The sequence below is a fragment of the Pleuronectes platessa genome, chromosome 10, assembly GCF_947347685.1.
Source record: "Pleuronectes platessa chromosome 10, fPlePla1.1, whole genome shotgun sequence".
NCBI classification, from domain to species: domain Eukaryota; kingdom Metazoa; phylum Chordata; class Actinopteri; order Pleuronectiformes; family Pleuronectidae; genus Pleuronectes; species Pleuronectes platessa.
The window spans coordinates 15518739-15539473 of NC_070635.1; the positions used below are offsets into that span (position 1 = coordinate 15518739).

Genomic DNA, 20735 nt, shown 5'->3' on the forward strand with positions numbered 1-20735 from the left:
CTACTACTTTATTATATGAGTACTTCATATTTATCAGCCGTAACAGCAGGGCTGGTATTTGGTGTGTGTTTGTTTGTTGCCATGGCAAAATTGTGTCCTGGAGACTTGGTGTCAAGTACTTTGGTATGTGTGTGTGTGTGTGTGTGTGTGTGTTTGTGTGTTTGTGTGTGTCCATGTGAGTCTCTATGGACAGAGAAATCTTTGCAGGTGTGTATGTGAGATCAAAATGAGCGCAGAGCTTTAAGATGGGAGGGGTATGACCTACTTGTAGTATTACTCTGAGTACTCTGAGTACTGTTTTGTATCACATTGAGCTCAGAACTAAATTCTGCTTGTCCACTGACTGAACAGCTTATTTTATTTTATTTGTCATCACTTTGGAAGCTAAACATTTAAAAAGGGGGAATAATATAAGCAGTTATCTAAATTTGATCGGCCACTTTGAGAACGCACTGATGTGCTTGAGTCTATCAACACATGGAATCAGGAGACAACACAACCCATTCAGCCGACTGGTTTCTATTGAGGACATATCGGTGGGTGTGTGGGTGTGACTGTGTGTGTTTGTGTTTTTTTTGTTTTGTTTTGTTGTGAGTATAAATATATCAAAATAAAATATGCTCGATGTGCCCCTTTGACTTTCAGGTTTGGCCTGTTGGTATGAAAGTTAATTGACGGGGTTGTCTCTATAAAAGTGGGTGTGTGCAGTTGCAGCTTAGGTGAGGTCTGGGTGTGTCGCTGCATTCCTCTGTTGACACTGGACAGATGTGATGTGACAGATATGAAGTCACTTCAAGTCAGATATACTTTAAAAATCCACAAATTATTCCAGAGACAAATAAGTTGTATACTTACAATATTTAGGATCATGTTCCATATTCAAAGTTGATATTTAGTTTCACTGCAACTGCACCTTCATGGACTAGAGACGCTTAGATTTCGATTTTGTGTTCTTGGCTGCAAGATCATTTTGCCAATGTCAATTTTAATGTCCGCACTTAAATGATTCCTGTTTCTTCATTTAATATTTTTGGACGTGAGATAAAGATAGGATTCACCTCCGGACTCAAGAAAATAAAGCCAACAGTTCTTGGCGTGTCCTGCTGCACACGTTGAGCTAACAATAATGACATAACACATGTTTATCTTCACAGACACACAATGTTACAGTTAATAGCCTCGGTGTGACTGTAACTGACAAAAGATAAATACAGGACAGGTATCTGTGAAACCAGAGCACGATCCAGGAATGTCCTCTCCACACACGCGCGCGCACACACACACACACACACACATAGGAACAACATTAATGAGATGCTTTCATGTTATTGGTGGATCAGCTGTAGTGCTTCCGTCAGACACACACCAAAACACAGGGCAGGGCACAGCGGGCTCGACAGGAGATAGCGGAGGTTCAGCAGGTGAACACACGCCAACAGCCGTGATGAAGATGCTCCTCAGCTTTGTGCTCCTCTCCCTCCTCTTCCCCCCAGGTACGCATACATTCACTTCAGACTGGCTACAGGTCAGAGGTCAGGGACATTCATACAGCGGCAGGGTGAGGGTGGTACTCAGTTCGGAGACGTGTGTGTAAATCTTTCTCGGGGTTACAAAAAAACACCCATATCCCTCGATCCTTAAAAAGGTTTGTTGTGGTTGTGAGTTTGCGCTTTAGGGTCATAGGTAGGAATTTGTGTTTTGTCATTAAAACTCAAGGGTTCTTGAGTGTTTCCGGCCTTTTGTTGAAACTGAAAGACTAAACAAAATTAAAACACTGTCATATGTTTTCTTATTGTAAATTGAGATTCATTTTTCTGGAGATTTATTTAGAGTAGCACGAAAAACCCTCATACTGGCTGTGCTGTTAAAAGGGAGGCTGCATACTATATTTTGCTGTGTCTTTACCTGAACTTAAATAAACTGGTATCACTGGTTTAGGCATGTGTTCAACTGTGTACTTTAATTGTGTTTGTATTGTTTGTTGCAGTGGTTCTGCAACAGGTTAATGCTGCTGTAAGACTGGAACTGTGCAACTATAGCATTCATTCTTAAGACATGTAACATAACGCGGTTCGGTAAGATGAAGAATACGTTTTAAAGTGTTTTGTGGATTATTCTCATCGGAATAAATGAATAATCTTTGAAATCAATCCCAGTATGGTGCAAACATTAGATGTGCACGAGTTCCTCAGGGTTCCAAAGTGTTCATGATTCTATACCGAGAAGAGATTTGTACACATAATTAAGAACGTCTCTGTGACCTGCAGAAGATTTTCCTATATAATTTGAACAATATTAATCACTCCAGTCCCATTAAGAGTTAAAGTCATATTGTGTGTATAGTGGCAAGACCAAAAACACTGCAACAACTGAGTCAATATAGCACTCGTGCATTGCTCCACCATCCCGGATTCAACCAAGCACGTCAGGCTGTGTCTGTAGAAAGTCTTAGTTCAGTGACTCATTCAATAACCTCACATGTCCTGGTCGTCTCGATGTGTCTCTAACAAGAAGAGATTTGAAGTCTCAGAACGTGCAGAGAATAATATTAGCCGCTTCAGTCCTTTTACCAATCCTGAGACTCTTTTAGCAAAGATTAAATCCACAATCTTGTTTGGAAAGATTTCTATCAGTCATTCCAAAGCATTCATCACAGACGAACAGAATGCACTTCTAACACTTTCACTGAATCAAATGACTCATCCAGGTTATTTTCATGAACGTGAGAAAGCAGAGTTTACTGCGACGAATCTGCCTGATGACAGGCGACAGCAGAACAACCACCAGTGGATGGGAGGAGCAGCGCTCGACCTCCTCTTCAATTGTCTTTAGAATTAGAGAAGCGAGCCTGACAAGTTTGGGAGTAGTATTTCTGGGTACATTTTTGGCGTGACACAAAGGTCTCTCCCTTTTTATGACTTCCTCTGCAGCCACATTGAAACCCTTAACAAGCTTGGTCTTGGTTAAAAACAGGAGCAGACGATCAGGAGCCTTAATCTGATTCAGAATTTCTTCCGAGAACAGGAGCAATTCTTTATGCTTTAGCTGTGCGTCATTCTCTGAAACATCTGGATTCCTGACATAAAGATGGACAAGATTAGCACCGACGATCGCAGATCACTCATTTGTGTTTATGTCTGTAGAGATTGTTTGATACCGTCTCTTGAAAGTAGACGAGAGATATCACGTGACTCAGTGAGTTGTACGTATTTCACTGGTGAGTTGTCAACTGAACAATTTCTCACAGTCTCACAGTGTAAACGACCCAGATCTACAGTGTGTGATGAATACAAATTAAGAGCTTCACTGTAACAGAGGACGTGCTTACCTGTTCCTATTCACCTGATCATCAGTAACCAACCATATTCTAAAACATAACTAAATGTATAAACTGCTAATGGGGTTAACTTTCAGACACAGTCACAATATTGCCTTCCCTGCTTTAGGCTTTTTAATACGACTCTATGTTCTCAATTGGGCCTTCATCATCGGGTTTTAAACATGTCCTCGTCTTGTGGACTCCATCTTGTCTCTCTCTTTATCTGTGTCAATGTTTTTTGTTGTCCCACCTTCAGCTTTGGCACTGGAGTGCTACGTGTGCAGTGCTTCTTCCACCAACGAACAATGCAACCAGAACTCTCAGGACTGTCAGTCACCGCTGGACACGTGCATGACGTCCGTCGACACTGAAGGTGACTGTGACTCAGAAACACAAACAAGCAGAGAACACAAGACCTGCAGCCTTTCAGCATTCTGTCAGTGTTTCTCTAACGCTTCTTGGTAGTAAGTAAAAGGTTTGGTTGAATAATAAAAGTATAAACATTTCATCCTGCTTCCTGTGTTTGTGTTGTTCAGGTCAAGCCAAAGCCATAGTGAAGCAATGTGCCAGTGAGGCCACGTGCAGCGGAGCTGCCGCGTCCTCCTCAGTCGATGCAAACGGAAACGGAAACTCCGTCAGCTGCTGCAACAGCTTCAACTTGTGTAACTTTAGCGGCGCCGAGTCCGTCCGCGTGCACACGACCCTTCTGCTGCTCACTGGAGTTGTGTTACGACTGTTGTCACTGTGATGTGCCAACTCTGTATAAAAGCGGAGGATGCTCTAAGTTACCCTGCTGCTCTGTATAGGACATTGCTGGGATAAATGTCTCTGAATAGAATGGATCTATACAGGCTGTAATATGATGTAATATTATATTATTTAAAACTGTTTCTAATTATATTGAAGACTGTGCTGTAAACACACAAAGCTCATATTAATACTCCTGTATATACATGATTGACATATGAACCTGTTCATCCCTCTTAACATACAGTCTATGTACCATCCTGTGGTTGTACTGCACATCATGAGAAGGATAAATGTATTGTATGGGTCTTAAGTATGGGTGTGGCCTAATTGGATCCCTACTCTAAACTCAGCAGGAGATCTGCCATTTTGAATTTATTGGTCAATATTTTGGTGAAAACTGTACGAATCTTTGAAAGTCTGATTAGATTTTTGACCTTAACTAGCCTGGAGGTTGGGATTTTGTCCAGCACCATATTCATAAACATTTTGCAGCAAATATAGACGCCCTGTTCTGGTCATTCAAGAAAATACAGGTTTCAGGCTCTCCAGTATTAACCCTTCACCAGATGACACAATCCTGGGCCCATGCAGTCTGATAAAGTCTAGTTTTGGGCTTAAATATTTTGTAAATATTATAGTAGAAACGAAATGAAATGTCATTTTATGTTCAGGTATCATTTTCCCTCCTTTTTGGAAAGAATCAAAATGGACTACAACATGGAGCCTCCCTTCACACACCAACATTTACCAACTCTAGTTTCTAGAAATAAAGAATCTGAAAGGATGAAAAATAATAAATCTATCTTGGATAAGAAAGTGGACAGACGGATTTCCATTCATCATTATTTTATTTCATTGTTTTTTCCTCCTATTTGACAAGGTGGCTGATTGAGCCCAGCAGACAAAATAAAAACCAGTGTTTACTAGTACGACTTCTGTACAATTCACCAGTGATACACGCCAGTATAGTTTACAATATACCAACATGAGCAGATTTACGCAACAACATAAAATAGATGTGTTTTTTCATTTTTTTTCATTTTTAACCCTATAACACCCACATTTTTGATAGTTTCATTGCTGGCTAAACATTGAATCAAATCTGGGTGTAAAGAAGGGCCAGAAAATTAGCTGTTTGCTGTGCAAATATGCTCTTCTCCATACCAGTATACCATGCTACACTAGTACAGTCACCAGTATATGTCATATAGCAGTATGTCATATTCCATGTGGGGTTGGTATTAACAAAGAGACGTGGGATCTGCTGTATTTTCAGTTCAGTGTTTTGCGTGTGCGAGACGAGTTCCACTCATGTGGCTCCACATTTCATGTGTGTTTATTTCCCTAGGGACTGTTGTTTGGGAGGGACATTTTTAAAGTGTAACACCTGACAGAAACTGGGACTCAAAGCACAAAGGTTCCAGCTGTGAGGTTTGTTTGCAGGAAAATTCCTTTTACGACACTGGTGGAAAGGGGCTGTTAAAGGTGTGACACCAGGTCAAGACGAAACACATCTGAAAGTATCCAGTCACTCAGACCGACTCCTCAAAGTCCACATATTGTTTGTTTTTTCTTTCCATGCTGGGATTGAATATTTGCTTGTATTCCAAGTCCTAAACAGTTTTCAGTGTCGAGGAAGAAGACTGTGACCACGGAAAATAACACAAAATCATGGAGGCAGCCGATAAAAAGGGCAGACCAAACTGAGTGCGAGCAGGGAGTTTGATTCTTCACATTTGGAGTCTTAAAAATCTGCTCAGGTAAGAGCTGAGGAAGACTGCAGGAGGGAGAGGAGCAGTGAGGATGGAAAGTGAATGAAAGAGGGAGAGTGGAGGATAAGTGGATTCTTTCTTCAGGGAGTAGACTGGCGCTGCACCGTGCTCAACTTCAACCGACTCTTCCTGCCTCTCCCTCTGTCTCCTCCTCAGCAATTTCTGAGTCTATAAATAAAAGCTGGTGAGACAGAGGGAAGACGGGAGTGGAGGAGAGAAAAGAGAGGAGGGCGTGAGGCTGCAGCTCCTGACCAAACCGAGGAGTGTCTCTTTACTGGGAGGTTTCCTGTTGGAGCGTCCATCGTAAAAAGCACCGTGCACAACATGAGCATCCATGGAGATGTGGAGGTATTTTCAACTGAGCTGGAGGCTTCACATCCACGGGTCAGAACACGTGACGTCATCATGGCTGCTGGCTGATGTCTGAAGCCTATTCCCACTGCCGACCAGAGGCAGTCCGATCTGATGGCCCTGCTTATTGTTGGATTCCACCAAGACTGATCTACCTGATGTCATCAAATCCAGATCCAGTCGCCCACGGTGGAGCTTCTGCCCCCTCGGGAATCCGGCTCAGTTTAAATATATGTCCAAAGAGAGCGAAGCTGTAAAGTCCCTGATTCAGGAAGAGGTTTCTTGTACAAAGAAAGTCACAGTGGTGGATAGTTTAATCCCAGATGAACGGACGACCTCGGTTAAAGCAGGGTTCAACATGTAATGAACAGAGCCACTGTTTCTCCCGTATCAGGAGTCACGACTCAGGAGTCTTTTGTTCTCCACCGCCGGCAGGAACCGTCACCATGCTGTCCCTCAAACAGCAGACCAGCTCCTGTTGGCCCGGCTAGTGTGGGCGGGACTGGGCCATCATCTTGAGCCGGGATTGGTCAATAACATCCAGCAGGTTCTTGGCGTCGACTGCGAGGGCGTGAGCCGCCGTCAACATCTGTTTCTTATAGTCCTGCTGGAGACTGGGGCAGAGACACAGACAAATACATTTATAATACAACAGATTTTAACTAGTGGGTAGAAGGGTAGCGATTATAAAAGGAAGCTAGGTGTAGCGATTTAGCGCCTCCCAGTGGTAGCATGAAAAAAGTCAATGCAGCAGAGATCAAAAATACCAACAAACCCCCCATAATAAAATTAATCCAAGTGAGTAGATGCCTTTTTCGGCTGTTACCAAATATTTTTTCCCAGAAATCAATAAAAAGAACATTCATAATTATTCTATGGCTTCTGCGGTGTTCTACACTTTTATCGCATTTATCCAGTAAATTGACAAAAAATGTAATACGGTAGTTATTACATTGAAGCTGCTGGATTTTGTCTCATAAGGCAGCAAAACTATTCTTTGCACGTAGTGAAGTTGGTGTGTGATCCTACCTGGTCATCACATACTGTTGGGCTAACTTCATCTTCCCGATCAGCTCAGCCAAGTCAGAGTTCAACAGTTTCTGAGCCATCTCGATCTGTTAAAGAAAAATAAGACACAGCGTCCTTACCAACCCTTTGTTGCTGTAAAACAGATAAGGAACCTGCACGTATCACTGTGTAAGTGCCTGTTTTCATACCTCTCTGTGTGTACTGGCTGGAAGTTGTGGTAATGTCTCATCCACTGTGGCCAATAACGTCCTTAATGCCAGGCCCACATCCTGGAAGGCACAGAAACACACATTGCGTTTGTGATCAGGGCAAAATTATGTATTCATTAAAAAAATGTCAAACATCACAGAAATATATTTAATCTAATTAAAACACATTGAAACCTCTACGAATACATTAAAACAAAATCAAACACATTTTTACTAAATTGGTTAAAGCCTAGATGATGTTTCATGGGCTGAAATATAGTTTTAATCTGTGATTCAACGTGAGCTGCTGAGGGGAAAACACTCCGACTGCATCTGCTACCTTGACCATAGGAACGTATTCCTCTGGAGGAGCCGGCTGAATCTTGCTTGACATCTCGATCACGGCTTTGACCAGGCCCGTCACGTTCTCGTACACCTTGTCGTTGGAGCGGTCCAGGTTGGCGGTGGGGGGCGGGCTTATCTCGTGGGGCTGCAGCTAAACAGCGAGGAAGAAAGAAAACCAGTTAGTGCTTTGTTTACTGAATGAAGATCTGTGGACGGAGACTGATGCTGAGAATCAAGCAACTAAACACAGAAAACCACTTGAGACAATATGGAAGAAAAACATCCTAACAATTATCATTTAGAGTTGCAAGTTCTGCATGATTATAGAGAACATGAATCATGCATCATGCATCACACTAACTCACTAACAACACTGCTTTTCAAATAGATGGAGAGGTGAAGCCACAGCTGGAGCACTGTCGACTTTTAAACTACATCACAGAGGTGAACCAGTGGATTAATGGATGATTGATTGAATGGATGAATGGATGAATGGATGATTGGATGAATGGATGAATGGATGTGTCAGTAGTTTATTCGGATCTAGGACATGCCTCGACATTCGTGCAGACTACAGAAGTTATCAATTCTCTATTTTGGCCACTAGATGGTGGTGTCACACCGGTCCAGTCAGTTACTGTATATTAATCATGTCAGTTGAATCTAAAAATAATCCCGAAGCAGATTATTTATACATTGATTAATTGTGTCCTGTTGTAGTTATGACCTGTTCCTGAATCAATGTATGATTGTTTAGAATCTAATCCTCTGTTCCTCAGAACAATTTCCCTCCTCCTCATCATCATCATCATCATCTTCATCTTATTTCTTCTTAATCACCCTCGACCCAATTCTCCCTCCAGTGCTAAATTACTTTTGAGACACAGGATCTAAAAAAACACTACAGCCCTGATCCGTGCTCACATTATGGCCTGTTACTTCTGCTTCTCATATTCATGTAGATTAACATACTATAAGTACGTTAGAGTGGAGTTTTGTAATTTATAGTCGAAAAACACAAATTTCCCTCCACAGGCTTTTTACAAGGTTAACAGAAAACGACACCCTCCATTATTAGCATAAAGAAACCACTGGTAATATTAATCGTACAGAGGTAAATCTAAATTTTCAAAAATCCCGTCTATTGAGAGTAAAGTAAATTAATTACGCAGGATTTCCAGTGTGACGGGGGTTAGATATCGTTAGTGTAACAAAACCAAACCATTTAGTTTGAGATGTTAGTTTTAAGAGGAAAAGAAAATCGAAACGATAAAAGCTTCCCACACGACAACTACAGGGATGACACATATTTGTTTTGTCTAGTTAACAGAAACTTGATCTGTTGCACTGATGGAAGAAAAAGGAGCAAATGAGTCAGTGTGTGATCCACCAGGAGACAAGACGCACAGTAAACCCACACAGACAGTGTGCTGCTTACCCGCCAGGGCTAGGTTCAGCATTAAGGCAGAGTGCAGGAGGAGGAAGAGGAGGGAGAAGAGGGGGAGCAGCCAAAGGAGAAGAAGATAACAGGAAAATATTAATGCTCAAAGCATTTAAAACATGCACTGTGTGTATTTGTGTATATTTTATACAAAAGTGTGTTTTTATCAAAATGTCCATGCATATTTGCATTAAAATATTTTCTTCTTGGGTTTGTGTGTTAAAAAGTCACATGTTTGATTTTTGTTTACATCGCTTGTAATGTTTGTGTATACCTTTACTCCATCATTGTAACTGTCTCCAGTATTTAGACAGGCCAGACTGCCCACTTGGCTTTGGGCTCCAGGTCGTGGGGGTTTCTTTGGAGGAGCTGCATGCTCTGCAGGAAACGACAAAAAAAGTGAGAATTAAATCTCGTGTTACATGTTAAAGATGTTCTGGACAGACTGTACATTGATCCCTCAGCGGCTCTCAGCCTAGAGTCTGTCCTCTTAGTGCTAGTTCACATCATGGTGCTGCGACTAAAGATTATTTTCATAATCACTTTGTTTTCCTGAAGCTTCCAATGCGTTGTTCTGTTGGTCTATCGGTTTAATCAAATCTAAAAAGTATAACTCATGGGAAAAAGGCAGATGGTCTCATGCTGCTCAGAAAGCTTTGGAACATTTGACCTTTTACATTCCCTCTCCACAGACCCACATGTTCTCTCAGGCTTTTGACTGTTTTTGTGGTTAATCATATTAATTTAGTTAAATTTTAATTAACTGTATTTTACTCCTGTATTCCTTATACATTTTATTCATGTTTGAACACTCAACTCTTGGTTGTTTATAGATAAACCTAAAACTAAAAGTGAATGAATTAATTAATCTCCAGTCACGACAATTCCACAATAAAAAATAAGTAAACAAAAACAAATGTTTTTTATGTGTATCAGGTTAAGGGCACGGTCACACATAGGAAATGCGAAGTGATTATCTGAAGCTTCACACAGCTATAGGTAGAGGTGTGTGAAGCTTCAGCACTGAAATATATTCACATATGACCCGGCCCTTACTTATACTTCTATAATAATAATGTATTGTGACATATTTAGATTGGAAAAGCATAAACCAGGGATTAGCCCGGGCAGTGCATGAGTATCAAGTTCCTACGGCTAAAACAACTGTTACAGTGTTTTTCTGCTTTGTCCCAGTCTAAAAAGAAAAACAAAAAACTTAAGCTACAGTGGAAAAATGCAATTCTTCATACTAAAAAAAGAAAACTGTCTCCACACTGCGGAACTATTTTCAGCAGAATGTTTTTCTATGTCCTCTGCACTCGGCTGCTTGCAGGGCTGTGGTGTTTTCTCCCAGAATATCAATCTTGACATGTTGCGTCCTTTGAAATACATTTACTCATTTTAAGCCAACAGGCGGATTTTGTCATATTGTGGCAACAGACTGTGAACTCTGTCGGCAGACACTGACACACACACTGACACACACACACACTGACACTATCTGAAGATAAAGGATCTGTTTACAGAGAGTGAAGAAGAGCTGGAAAGCCATGTGATGTGTGAACTTCGATTAGAAGACGGGAAAAGAGGAGCGAGAGAAACAACAGCAGTTGCTTGACTGTAATTATAGAGGGTTAAAGGTCTGTGTATTACCTGCTTTGCCAACGGGCTGGTATATGTGCTGGTTTCCCGTCTGCACAAACAAACATAAACAACAAAATATTGGGTTAGAAATTGCACGGTCCAAAGCTTGAGAGGAAATGAGAACCTCACAAGCAAAAACCACCAGCTGCTTCTGAAAAATTCAGGGAATCCAATTTAATTTTCATGTTACACGACATCAAGTCTCAATTTGTTCTTGTAAAACCAGTCAAGGAGCCATTTCTGTTTCCAGTGGTGTGTGGTCGAGCACTGTGTTTCTAAGAAAGATATTCTGTCTGGCGACGCAGGGATGACAGGAATATGGGTTTCCTTTGTTAGTGCAACTCTTTGAAAACCAGAAACAAACCTCTGAGAGCAGCTCTTTATCATTTGATGGTCGTGAGAATAAAGCAATGCCACAAACTCTTTTGTGGCACCAGAAATATTTCATATTTTAACTCTGTTGCATTATTACTGACTGCATCTCTGTTGTTTCCTCTGTGTGAGAAAACAGCACAGAGAGCTTGAAACAGCCTTCAAAAAGTCATGGTCTGACAACCACCAACACCCCAAAATACTCTACTACAGCATTTTACCCACACAAAGACACACAAAGACACTCATTCACATACAAACGAAGGAGGTTTTCCCACCACAAACCACAGCCATTCGATGGGAGGAGGAGGAGGAGGAGGAGGAGGACTAGCAGCGAGATGAATTACAGAGATAAAAATATCTGTCTTTCTTATGGTAACTTCTGTCACAAGCTCTGCTGGCATCAAGGACACAACGTACATCAACACACAACTCAGAAATCGGCTCCTCGAATTTTTTAACGCTATGTAAAATCGCAGATTAACAACACGTTTTGATGTCAGGATGAATTACAGAATGGACTCCTATTTGAACTCTTTGATTAGAACCATGAGACGTAAGAGGCATCAACATCAGCTGCTCACCATCAGGAGGTTTCTGAATAAAAATGTGCATCTGTCACTGTGCAAATCATTTGTGTCATCTCTTCTGAATGTAAGATTGATGTGGTGAGCTCTCTGAAGGGGGCTCACACACAAACAAACACACACACACACTGGGACTGAGGCAAGTTTTTAATTATTCATGTGACTACTGCTGCAGATTATTTTCATGATCGATTAATCTGCTACTTGGTTCAACTAGTAATCATTTGTGTGTGTTGCCTCTCCCAACTCCCTAAAGCGCAAGGTGATGCACCAGATTAAAATGTTCTTGTTACTCAACAGTAAAAAACATGAACATATCCTGTTTACTGTCAAATAAGACCAAAAAAAACAATTGAGAAAACTAACACTATGCGCTTTCTTTCATACATTTTGTAAGTTATTTCAAATTGACGAAGCCCACGACTTTCTAAGAGTCCCCATTCACCATTTCCTCCTCTAATGGTTTAACACATTTTCACACTGTAACCTGTGCAATTAGTGAGAGCACAGTAGATTGCAGCAGGCTGAGGTACTTTGTGCACCAGTCAGATGGAGAGCTGACTCAGGCTTGTTATGGGAATCTATTGACCCCCTCACTGATGACCCCACCCCCCTCGCAGGTCACTTCCTGTCCCTGGATCAATCCCCTCTGCTCTAATCAAAACAAACACATGCTTCGGCCAATCGCAGCGAGTCCGAGCAGAGTGTGAACTTCCGTCTGCGTGTGTCTCTATCGGACATCCTCCTCGCTTCAAAAACAAGCAGCTCAGAAAAACAACTTCTATTTTTGAGATGTGCATGTGAAGCAGGAGGACACGTGATGGAGGTCAGGATTTTTGACAGTGAAGATAAAGTTTGAGGGTGAAACAAAGTTCATCCAGGAAGAAAAAGAAAACACCTCCCTTCACCACATCTTTACTCATTTACAAATCTCAGGGATATCATCCTTTTGCTTGCATGAAGAGCACCAACTAACACAGAAACAACAACTCACTGGAGGTTGGAGTCCACCGTCCTCTCTGTCCAGACTCCCTCGAGAAGTCCTGGCGTCCGGTTTCTAAACACACACAAATAAGAAAGATTCAATTAGACGCCTCGGCATATCATCAGTATTGAAGTTCAGGGGCTCAGGGCAGCAGTGGATCAATCGATTAGAGAGAGAGAGAGAGACAGATCAGGTTATTCAAAATGATTCCCGTTGTTTTTTCCACTGAGCAGAAAATCACATTGCTTCTCTGTAAATATCTTTCCAAGCAGTGATGGATTTCGATTCCTGGGATATTCTTGGAGACATTTACCCTTTTAAGGCATGCTGTGAGCTCATGTCCCATGCTGTTGTCAGAATGATGCATTACAGGGTGCAAGCTCCATCAATAATCCGGTTGATTTACTGATTCCTAAAAGATCTTTTACCACCGAATGACAACCACGTGCAGCCAGTTTAGGAACACATGAAAACAAGTCACCATGACATCAGTAAATGAGTGATGGTTTGAAAACAGAGCAAGTGGGCAGAATCCTGCTCTCCATATAATTACCAATGATTAAGTAGATGAGGAAATGAACCGCAACAGTGAAGCTCACACGAAAAAGAAAATCATCAGAACACTCTTTCCCTGCATGAAACCTCCAAACAGGAACACACTGTTCAAAGCTCGGGATAAAAACATCCACAACTTTCAACCGACTAACATTTCCAACTTTTCAAGAACTTTTCAGACCCAAATTTAACCCCAAAATATAAAAAAACATACCCACGTCTACATATACAACTTCCGTACATACGAATAACCATATCAATCCACCTCGCTCTCACACACACCCATCCTCGCCTACCAGTTTTCCAAGACAGGACTTGAAGACCAGCATTGCCACTGAGTTCATCAACGTTCCCTGATGAATTGTTTATGTCCAAGTTTGTTTTTGAAAGGTTGTGTCTGTGTTGTTGTCTTCTGGCCCTATTATATTTAGCTGTAGCTCCGTCTGCCTCTGGAACTGAGGGTTTTCCCTGTCTGAATTTGAGCCTTCACCCCTGTCTGTGCCAGCGGTTTCATCAAGACAAGAATTCAAATTCAACTCCGGCTTCCTGCCTCCACCACACTTATATTTGACTCTGACGCAGAGAGAGAGAGAGAGAGAGAGAGAGAGAGAGAGAGAGAGAGAGAGAGAGAGAGAGAGAGAGACAGAAGGGAGGGAGGGAGGGAGGAGGGATGGAACGCGCTGCCAACAGTCCACGAGAATGCCTACACTTCTTTCCAAAAACCTTCATTTCTCCACCCTTTCTCCCCCCACCCTCCTCCTTTACTCGCCCCTCCCAAGTGACAGTTTTATAAAAACAATCAGCCTGCAACACTTACACACACCTCCCAAACTTTTCAGTAATCTTGTCTGTTGTCAGTTAGTGGTTGTGGGTCAAATACAGACTGTTGAAAGGGCTGTTAGATTCTCTAAGCCTATCATTAGCCTGGAATTCACAAGCCTACAAACTCTCTCTCTCTCACACAGACACACTCACACACACAAAACACAACAAAATTAAATTCTTGAGCAAAATACCCCAGACATCCTCAATCAGCGTTCACAGAAATATGCATCCTACATGAAACGTTTCCTCCCTCCTCTCTCCCCCGCTCTTCTTGTCGAGGCTCCCTCCATCAAAACATTTAACATTTTCACACTTTATCAACGAAGCAGCAACAATTGAGTTTGAGTTTTACGAGAAGAAGCCGCGGTGGCTGGTTGGCTGTGCCGAGCTCTGAAACAAACTGAGCAGCAGTTTGCTCAACACTCCTGTTATAAGCAGCAGAGATGGCTGTTGATCATTGATTATATTGATCAAAAATCTTAGTTAATGTAAAAAATTCTAAGCAAGTATATTATTACTGCCACGACAGCTGGGAACTTCATTGGCACTGTTATTAGAAAATATAAATCTAATATTACTTAAGAATTATTCCTGATCTGAGGTAGATTAAATGATGATATTTTTTATTTATTAAGACAATTAATACGGATGTGATGAGTTTCAGAGAAACCTTCAACAAAATAACAAAAACACAACAACATGCATCTTGGAACTTAAAAAAAACTCAAGAACACAACTGACAAGTCGAAGATGGCAACTTATAGCTTTGCATTACAGTAAGGATAACACACTGTGTCATGCACAACAACACACAGAGGAGACTGGAGACCTGTTTCTCAGTAATCTTCTGAGATTGCTTAGTTATGTTTAAGGTAATTTGAGGAGGAAACTTTCCAGTTAAGTCAAATGTACTTGTTAGTATTAGTATGTGAATATACCATAATTGTTAGTATTGTGTGTTATTGCGTGTGATGCAAATGTGTCTGTCTGTGTGTTTTGCACCGTGTGGTGTGTGTGTTACCAGCAGCATTTCCTCCTGTTCCAGCCACCTCTGATCCTCCTCCATCTGCTGTTGTTGTATCATCAGCTGTTCCTCCATTAACAGGCACTGCTGGCCTACACACTGCTGCATGTCTACTGCCCTGTCCTACACACAAGCACACAACACAAACAAACAAACGTGCAACAAAAGAAAACAAGGCGTAGCAGCAGACATGCACACCGACACAGGGACACACAAATGAAGAGAGACATGCACAATCACAAACACACAGGACATGGAGACAAACAGACACATACACCAGACTGATGAGAGGCTGAAGGGAGGCAATCGACACACATACAAACTAAAAATAATGGTTTTATAATCTGTAATATTTTCATATATGGATTATAGGTTTTATCGTCTGAACTCATGATGCTCAAGTTTTTTTCCCCTTCACAATATTTTCTCAAAGATTGATCAGTCTCTTACGGCTACCAGGCAACAAATGCAATTCTTGCAAAATGGCAGATTTTGTTCAAAGGAGTCAAAAGAGAATTTACTATAATGTAAAAAATAATAATATTTAACTTCTTAGAGCCGCATATGACAGAGGTCTTGAAAATTCAAAACAAATGTATGAAAATAGAGTTTTTACAAGTACGATGTCTCCTACCTCCATTGCAGAGCCCCACAGTGCCATGTCCTGTCCATGGGGCTGGGGAAGGAGTTGCGAGTGCGAGTGTGTGTGAACGTTGTGGCGAGGGTGTGTGTGCGCGTGGTGCGTGTCCAGCATGGCTGCCTGTGGCGGGTACAGGGCGCTGGGCACTGAGGGAAGCGTGTGAGGGCCAGGGTACCCCGCCATCTGACACAGGAACAGAGACAAAACGTCTTTTATCAGTTCTTTCTGTTTTCATGACTGTAACTCAGAACACTTTGTATTACACCATATGAGTTGTAGTTCAGTAGCACGAGTTGTGGAGTTTGTGAACATACCTGGTAGTGTCCAGGATGCTGGGGACTGGGGTAAAAACCTTCACTTGAGCGAGGACTGGGGTAGCCTGGTCTACTCGGCTACAGAAAGAGATGGAGAGAACCAAAGAAGAGAGAGAGAGAGAGAGAAAGACAGAGGGTCGAAGAAAAACAGAGGAGGAGAGGTTGAGAAGGAAAAACAAAAACAAAGTTAAAATGCTTGTTAATTGTTTTTCCAGACTGAACGGTGGAGGACGGGACACCAGGTCATTCAGACAATCAACACACAAACCTCCAGGAGCTGTTTGTGTGGCTGGGTTAGCTGTCAATCAAAAGGGACTACCCACTGGGCTGCAAGTCCAGCAAGCTGTTAGTTGGACTGGCATGAGCAACTGTCCCTATGCTAAACATCAACATCCACGGGTCACCGGTGCAATCTATGTTATATTCCTGGATAACTAGTTCCTGGGAAATCGGATTAGATGTGATACAGGGGTGTAAACAGTGTGTTATGATGTTCACCAAAAACCACTATTTTCAGTACATTTGTAACCAGGCTAAATGGGGTGTAAAACATTTCCTATCAAGATAATAATTGGATTTCACATGCTAAAAGACGTTTGACTGTAAGACAATGAGATGCAAAAGGATTAAGGTTTAGTAGAGGACAGAGTATAGATTATATTATATTCTTTCCTACTCCTTTGGTTAACACTTGTAGATAAAAACAGAAGTCCTTGGTGAACCCACAGCCTTGTTTCTTTTCTTGGTTTCAGGTGATTTGTCGACATGAAGCTGTTAGAAGCTGATGAACAGTTTCCCCTCTTCTCTTTAAATGACCGGGGGGGACATGTTTGTCTTAATGATTCAAACTGCTCTCACACAGAGCCAGTGTCTACAGTACAATATTACAGTGACTTCTACCTTCCACAGTCTCTCATAGTAGCTTTCTCTGGACCACACCTCCGACAGCAAGACAGAAACAAAGACACACGGGGAGGAAAGGAGACAGACAGCAAAGAAAGACAGGGAGGGATGACAAGGAAAGAAAAAAAGGGGGTAGGACAAAGAAGCAGACAAGACAAAGAAACTCAAGACGAGACAAAAGGGAGCTGCAACACTTTCAGACAGAGTCAGACCAACATGAGCAAGTTTGTGGACGTGCTCGCACTTGGAAGGACACACTGTTCTTACACAAGAGGAAAATTATATCCTAAGTTTCGATGTGCTCCAAATTCACAGCCCTGTCACAGTGAGTCCATGTCAGGAGAGGTTACCCTGGGAATACCCAGTTTAAAGATAGTAAGATAAACAGAGGGACGGCAGACAGACAGACGAACAGACGGGAGGTTAATCAGACGGGACTGACACACAGACACTTGTTTCTATCTGGAGACGTATGGATGAATACTTATACAGGATTAATGACCAAATGACTGCCATTCTACAACTGCAGATGTTCCAATGAACACCATCTGCGGGCAAAAATACAATTATACACATAAACCACCAGATGAACCGTTGGGGGTCACCTTGTGGAGCGTCCGCAACGTGTCGAAAGTAAATGTGCAAAACAGTGTGCGTTTACTGGAACAGGGTTTCTGCAGGTTTCAACAAGTTTAATTTGAGACGTTCTAAATCCTTTTTAGATGATAATGAATAAATAGAAGACACTTTCACATAATTGAAGCTAAGGTGAACTAAGCCTAGTAGAGAATAACACTTGATAGGCTACATTATCTTGCAAGCTACAGACGGAGACAGTAAGTATGTGTTTTCCACAGCCAAGCTGAGTGTACTAAGATAAGTTCTGACTAGGAGGTTTTTAGACTCGGTTATGAGATTATTAAATTTTAGACCTATTTAGGCTTTTTAAGACCCTGCAGAAACCCTGTATAATCTGTCTCCATGAGGTACTTTGCACCTAATAACACTTATGTCTATGTGTTGCCAGAAAATACTGTTTTTAAATGTGTCATCACCTCGAGCATTTAAACTGATTGTATAAATCAAGAACTCAAAATGTCAGGGCCGCCCACGCAGTCATTGGAATTCTTGTTAACATGAATCTGTTGTCGTGAGGCGCATACCCGTTACTAGCACATCGCCCAATGGCATAACTCAATGAAGAATTTCAGGAATGTTGAGCAGCGAGGTGTAATTAAGATTTTCTTTTTGCCTCATGTATCTCTGGGGTACGACTCATAGCCTCCTCCACAGAGACACATCTATCACCATTACAAGGGTCACAGTGCTGCACAAACCCACACCAGCAGCTCTGGAACAGGGAGGACCCACAGTCACTTATCACAGAGATGAGTTTTCTTCAGGAAATTTACTTCAACCCATCCTTCAGTTGTCTCATACAACTTGATATCTTCTATATAACTTCCATTTTGTTCACAACTTTCAATCTCTTGTTTGTCAATGGTACCACTATCTCTGATCGCAGCAGCATTTCAAATGTTTACAAGAAACCTCTCAGGGTACAGTACTGCTACAGTTACGAGGGCCGACTGAACTTTCACCCTGAAACCGAGTCACCGGCAAAATCAAGCTCATGATTTCATCGAGTGTTAGAACACAACAGCTGGGTCAAGGTGAAAGAGAGCGTACCCTGTGTAAACACGCTCACATAGATGCTATTGATAGAAACAAACAAGAGTCACATGCATTCTTCTGAGCTCCAGGTGTGTATAAATATAACGTGGCAGAATTCAATACAAAATGAGGATCCTCAGTATTACAGAGGTTTAAAGTCTTTCCTCTTGGACATAAATGGGACCAGGAGGTGGCGAGTTTGCTTATGCATGAAATACAGCATTTAGGCTCCAAGTGTGTGAGGTGAGTCAGAGTCGGAATTAGGTTTTTGCACAGGCATCCGGCACAGGCTAGAAATAGGCTACAATAATCCCAGGACACATCAACACAAGGCCTGACGTAGACAAACAGCGATACATGTAACCACATTCAATCACAGCTGAGGACGTTCTGACAGCACGTCCTTCATGTTGTAAAGCACATGCCACCAGGATAAGCACAAACATGCTGACTGCACAGTTACTGGCATCGACATCACTGCACTTAGTTCCAATCGATGACTCGCAGCCTTAATTGAGTTTAGTCAGAGGTGGTGACGATTAAAGTTGTACGTCTAAGATGTTTGCAACATTTTGGTTGTGGATTGTTTGGGGTTGGTTATGTGCCTTCAGGCAAAAAAGTTTGTTTGTTTTTCTATAAAACTGGCTTATTAAATTTCACTGTCTTTTTAAACTTTAACATTAGCTCTGGCTGTTATCAGTTCCTCCGAATCGAAACCTTAACCACAATCGAAATCATGTAATTTTCTTCTGGAATCCCCCTGGACCTTTTTCAGAAGCTCCACTACCAAGAATGTTGCAACCTTCTTTGATGCGGACACACACAGCCTTGTTTCAGTTATTAAAAACAGACATTGAGCAGAGTAGCTTAACACCACCTGCCTTCAGAGGTATGGACATGGGTCTTTCAGAGCAGGGGATGGAAAATGGCATGTGGGCAGTTACAGCGGGACTTGGTTTTCTACTGGGGGGATGAAGGTTAGTGGAGGGTAGAGTATAGGGAGTGAGGGGAGCAACAGAGACCAGCGGGGGTCTCCCACATGACTGCACCGCATGGTGTTGGGCCTGGGGGTCAGAGTCAGGTTGGAGTGAGGTTCTGGGATTAGTCTGGCAGCCGTGGTGAAAGCTGGATGACAGCGGGGTTTTAAGATTAGAGTTTGACTTGGGATGGTTGTTTTGGAGGGTGAGGGGACAGACATCTGACATCCTGCTGGGCAGAGAGTTAATGTTAGGACTGGAGAGGGAGAGGAGCGGAGAGAAGTTCCTGGGATGGGAGTGGGAGATGTGTGACGCTGGCTGAGACGAACAGAGCAGGTGGCTGTTAGAAGAGGGATTTATCTTGTGGGGGCAGCTGCCGTTGGACATGCTGTCTGAATTTGCGCGAGGTAGAGAACAGTGGTTTGTTTGAAACTGTTGCAACGAGCTCGGACAAGCTTTGGAGTCGGGATTCAATCTAGTGTGGTGTGGAGAGAAAGAGCGATTGTACTGAGTGGTGTTTTGAAGGGGAGCCGGTACAAACTGTGGATTAGGAGAAGAGGAAAAGTGATGGGGAAATTGCAAAGAGGAGGGGTAGAGTGGAGGAGCGGGTGAGTGAGAGGAGGCGTAGGTGGATAAAGAAGCAGGGTTTCCATGGTAAAGGGAAAGCTGGGAGGCAAAGTGCTGGTTTTGATGGCAATGGTGGTGAGAAGAAGGAGCAGAAAGACAATCCAGACTGAAGGTCGGCTGCAGGGAGGGCCGACGGCTGGGCTGCGTACAGAAAGACAAAAGTAGAGGAGGGGGGAATGGAAATAAAAAAGTATCATAGAGGTAAGAGTTGACAGGTGAGAGAGACAGGGAGGGACAGACACAAAATGTGCACGACTATAACCAAAGCCATACAGAGTGATGTGAAAATAAAAGTAAAAGAAACAACATTTAAATTGTTACTTATTGTCAAATTAATGAAAACATAGTGGAAACTAAGTTGAGTTTGGGGCAACTGCATCACTGACATAAAGAAGAAAAAGAAATCTAATCTC

The 20735-nt window shown here is 42.2% G+C and overlaps 2 protein-coding genes across 10 annotated transcripts in view; one reads left to right on the forward strand and one right to left on the reverse strand.

Annotated features, from left to right (window-relative positions):
- The first annotated feature begins 1332 nt into the window (after window positions 1-1332).
- LOC128450036 (prostate stem cell antigen) lies at window positions 1333-4890 on the forward strand. The gene is made up of 3 exons (XM_053433451.1): window positions 1333-1493; window positions 3576-3692; window positions 3856-4890. The coding sequence occupies exons 1-3, from the start codon at window positions 1445-1447 to the stop codon at window positions 4065-4067; spliced, it is 378 nt and encodes a 125-aa protein (XP_053289426.1). The 5' UTR covers window positions 1333-1444; the 3' UTR covers window positions 4068-4890.
- An 8-nt stretch (window positions 4891-4898) lies between these two features.
- LOC128450035 (focal adhesion kinase 1) overlaps window positions 4899-20735 on the reverse strand; it is a 58838-nt gene continuing 43001 nt past the window's right edge. For 8 of the 9 annotated variants that reach the window (XM_053433444.1, XM_053433447.1, XM_053433445.1 and 5 more), the window contains 10 exons: window positions 16142-16219; window positions 15822-16010; window positions 15185-15310; window positions 12793-12855; window positions 10849-10888; window positions 9470-9573; window positions 7750-7905; window positions 7410-7490; window positions 7222-7307; window positions 4899-6806 (listed from right to left, as the gene is read on the reverse strand). In XM_053433444.1, the coding sequence (XP_053289419.1) occupies window positions 6680-6806; window positions 7222-7307; window positions 7410-7490; window positions 7750-7905; window positions 9470-9573; window positions 10849-10888; window positions 12793-12855; window positions 15185-15310; window positions 15822-16010; window positions 16142-16219 (1050 nt within the window). In that variant the 3' untranslated portion in view covers window positions 4899-6679. Of the gene's footprint in view, window positions 6807-7221; window positions 7308-7409; window positions 7491-7749; window positions 7906-9469; window positions 9574-10848; window positions 10889-12792; window positions 12856-15184; window positions 15311-15821; window positions 16011-16141; window positions 16220-19599; window positions 20464-20735 lie in introns of all 9 variants that reach the window. The other variant, XM_053433450.1, reaches the window with a different exon arrangement.

Bases quoted from the DNA above. Each gene is read 5' to 3' on its own strand.
- LOC128450036 (XM_053433451.1), top strand. From the start codon at position 1,445: ATGAAGATGCTCCTCAGCTTTGTGCTCCTCTCCCTCCTCTTCCCCCCA. The intron at 1,494-3,575 runs GTACGCATACAT...TCCCACCTTCAG, and splicing joins CTCCCTCCTCTTCCCCCCAG to CTTTGGCACTGGAGTGCTAC. The intron at 3,693-3,855 runs GTGACTGTGACT...TGTGTTGTTCAG, and splicing joins GACGTCCGTCGACACTGAAG to GTCAAGCCAAAGCCATAGTG.